The 2,832-nt window shown below is 39.7% G+C and overlaps 1 protein-coding gene across 1 annotated transcript in view; it reads left to right on the forward strand.

Moving 5' to 3' along the window:
* Positions 1–2,832, forward strand: part of LOC117117714 (polyamine oxidase 1-like) — an 11,127-nt gene that overhangs the window by 837 nt on the left and 7,458 nt on the right. The window contains exons 2-3 of the mRNA XM_033262108.1: positions 22–149; positions 543–865. Of these exons, the coding sequence (XP_033117999.1) occupies positions 22–149; positions 543–865 (451 nt within the window). The remainder of the gene's footprint in view (positions 1–21; positions 150–542; positions 866–2,832) is intronic.

Consider the following 2,832-nt stretch of genomic DNA (forward strand, 5'->3'; position numbering starts at 1 on the left):
ATATATTGTTTTTTTTCTCAGGTAACCTCAACTAAGTCAACAGCTCTCTTAGAAACCGATGATGATATATTATTTGTTAAGGATCCACGTGGGTTCAAGTATATATTCAAAGAATCTACTGCTTTCCTTTACGAGGACCCAGCATTTGAGTAAGTAACATCATCATGACAAAAATATCACTGTATATATATACTGGCCAAACGCGTAGAACAGACCCATTGCTTGCCCATTGCGATGTCTCCGACGAGAAGGCCGATTTCGCCGGCGATAGCTTAAGTGGGCGGGCCAACGCAACACAGAACCACGACCCCCCCGCCCCCCCCCCACTCTAAAAAAAAAGGTGTCCAGGGGGAAAAAAAACAGGGATTTGAAAAGTTAGTTCAATCAATTTTCTCCCTGGAGGGGTACTGCTCCTACCCCCCCCCCCACCACTGGGTATGCCGCTTTGGAAGAGCCTGAGATACGTGAAACTGTTGGATAAGATAATCGCGTTCTTGTCATCAACCTCCTCATATGTAATTAACAAAACAAACATTTTCTAGAGATCGTCTTCAGTTGAACAAGATCGTTACTGCCGTGAATTACGAAGGCGATAAAGTGGTTGTGACGTGCAAAGATGGAACCAATTTTACTGGTGATTACGTGTTGATGACGTTCAGTCTCGGAGTCCTGCAGAACGAAGTTGTAGACTTTCAACCCGAACTCCCAAAATGGAAAATTCAGGAACTGTATAAATTCATCATGGCAGATTATACTAAAATCTTTATGAAGTTTGACAGTAAATTCTGGTCAGATGAGGAATGGTTTGTGCATGCGCACGCGAGACGAGGGTATTTCCCTGTGTTTTACAATCTGGAAGCTGAAGGTAGGCTGAGTATGTCTGGTGTATGATTATAAATAAGAGGTGATTTGAATAATAAATCAATACATACACGTAGCAAGCCCACGTGTTTACATTTTCATATTAGTGAACCCACGCTTTTCATTATTTTAGTTTTCTTTCTGTGGTGCATTTATTTGTAATACATCGTTCCTCATTGATTTTGTTGCTAAGACCAGACAAAACGACAGTGTACACGTACGGTATGTATGTGTAGTTGGACTGCTCGCATATTCACAGACGTACCAAAAACAATAGGCTCCGTCTTTTCATTACCATCTTGCATTATGCCAATTTTGAAACTAATCGGACTTACCAAACTTTAGTTATCTTGGTAGCCAAAAATGCCCAACAATGACAGTGACAACGACAACGACAACATGAAGAAGGAGCTTCGATCCTTTGGGCTCGCAGGGGTGGCGCCAGGATTTGCCCAACGGGGGGGGGGCGACGTCCCCGGCGAGGGGTCAGATTTCCCCAACGAAAGCAAAGTGGGTGTGGTCGAGCTTCGATTAAAGCGTTTTGAAAGTGGTCTAGGAGTTTCAAAGACTTATTTAATCGATTTTATAGTCTACTAATAGGCCTATGTAGAAAATACATGTAATTTTTTTCCTCCCTGACGAATTAAGCTTTTTCTCCCCGACAAGGAGGGCTAACTCTCTCCGACTAAATTACATGATTAGTGGAAATATTAATTATGAAATGAGCAATTACCATATTCACAGACGTACCAAAAACAATATCGGACTTACCAAACTTTAGTTATCTTGGTAGCAAAAAATGCCCAACAACGACAGTGACAGCGACAACATGAAGAAGGAGCTTCGCTCCTTTGGGCTCAGGCTAATAGATACAATTTTAACAAGGCATAGAAACAACTAAAGTACATTAATTAGGGGCGCTAATGTATTTTATTAATTCGGTTCTATGGGACATATCCTTAACTAAATACATTTTGCAATGGTACTGTAGTCAAATATTTTTTTCACAGATAGGCCTATGTTTTTTGTTTGCTTAATTTCCAAGCCAATCTGTATCAATAACACATTCTGATTGGTCAGTGGTTGATGTTGTTATAATCAAAGTTTAAACAATATTTTCAGATACTTACCTCTTTTTATTGTAGTAAAAATTTGCCTTGCTTTCCATGCTGATTCTCTGTAGTTTTCAATAAATCTGTTCTCCATCTTATCTTTATATTTCTATTTCGCTTTCAAAATCGAATACTGTACTTCTATTCATCTTTTAAGAAAAAAAAGAGGTATGCTTGATATGATTATAACATCATATGTTCCTACTTGTGCACTGTTATTATTCGCTATCTATTAGTTTACATAATACTGTACATCATAAATAGCCTACATATAACTAGTACACATTCTCGAATTACATTTTAGATTAGTTACCTTAATGAGTTTAATTACAGGATTGTTCCCGAGAGGAACCAACATGCTTGTAGCCTTTGTAGTGGGAAATGAGGCGAGAAGAATTGAACAGCAGTCGAACGATGAAACCAGTGCGGAGATCACGGCTGTCCTTCGTACGCTATTTGATGGAGCTACTGCACCAACTGAAATCCATCAAACTAACTGGAGTATGAACTCCTTCACCTATGGTGCTTACTCAAACTGGCCGGTTGAAGTGTCAGAAGAATGCTTTCAAAAGATCCAATCTCGTGTCGGCCGAATATTCTTCGGAGGAGAGCACACTGATGAGAAATACAACGGGTATATTATTGGTGGTCAACGAAGTGGTGAAAGGGAGGCCATGAAAATTCTTGGTTGTATGGCCACCGGTGACGACGTTGAATGCCCTATATGGACCAAACAGAAGAAGATAGATTGCGATTGTGACTCTAGTAAATGGCGAAATGTTACGATTGTTCTGTCCACATGTATTATTGTTCTCCTGATTATTATTGTTTTACTTTGGAGAAGTTTTCGTAATAGGCC

The sequence above is a fragment of the Anneissia japonica genome, unplaced genomic scaffold (genome assembly GCF_011630105.1).
Source record: "Anneissia japonica isolate Jap-2015-1 unplaced genomic scaffold, ASM1163010v1 scaffold234_len1672027_cov178, whole genome shotgun sequence".
In the NCBI taxonomy this organism is placed as follows: Eukaryota; Metazoa; Echinodermata; class Crinoidea; order Comatulida; family Comatulidae; genus Anneissia; species Anneissia japonica.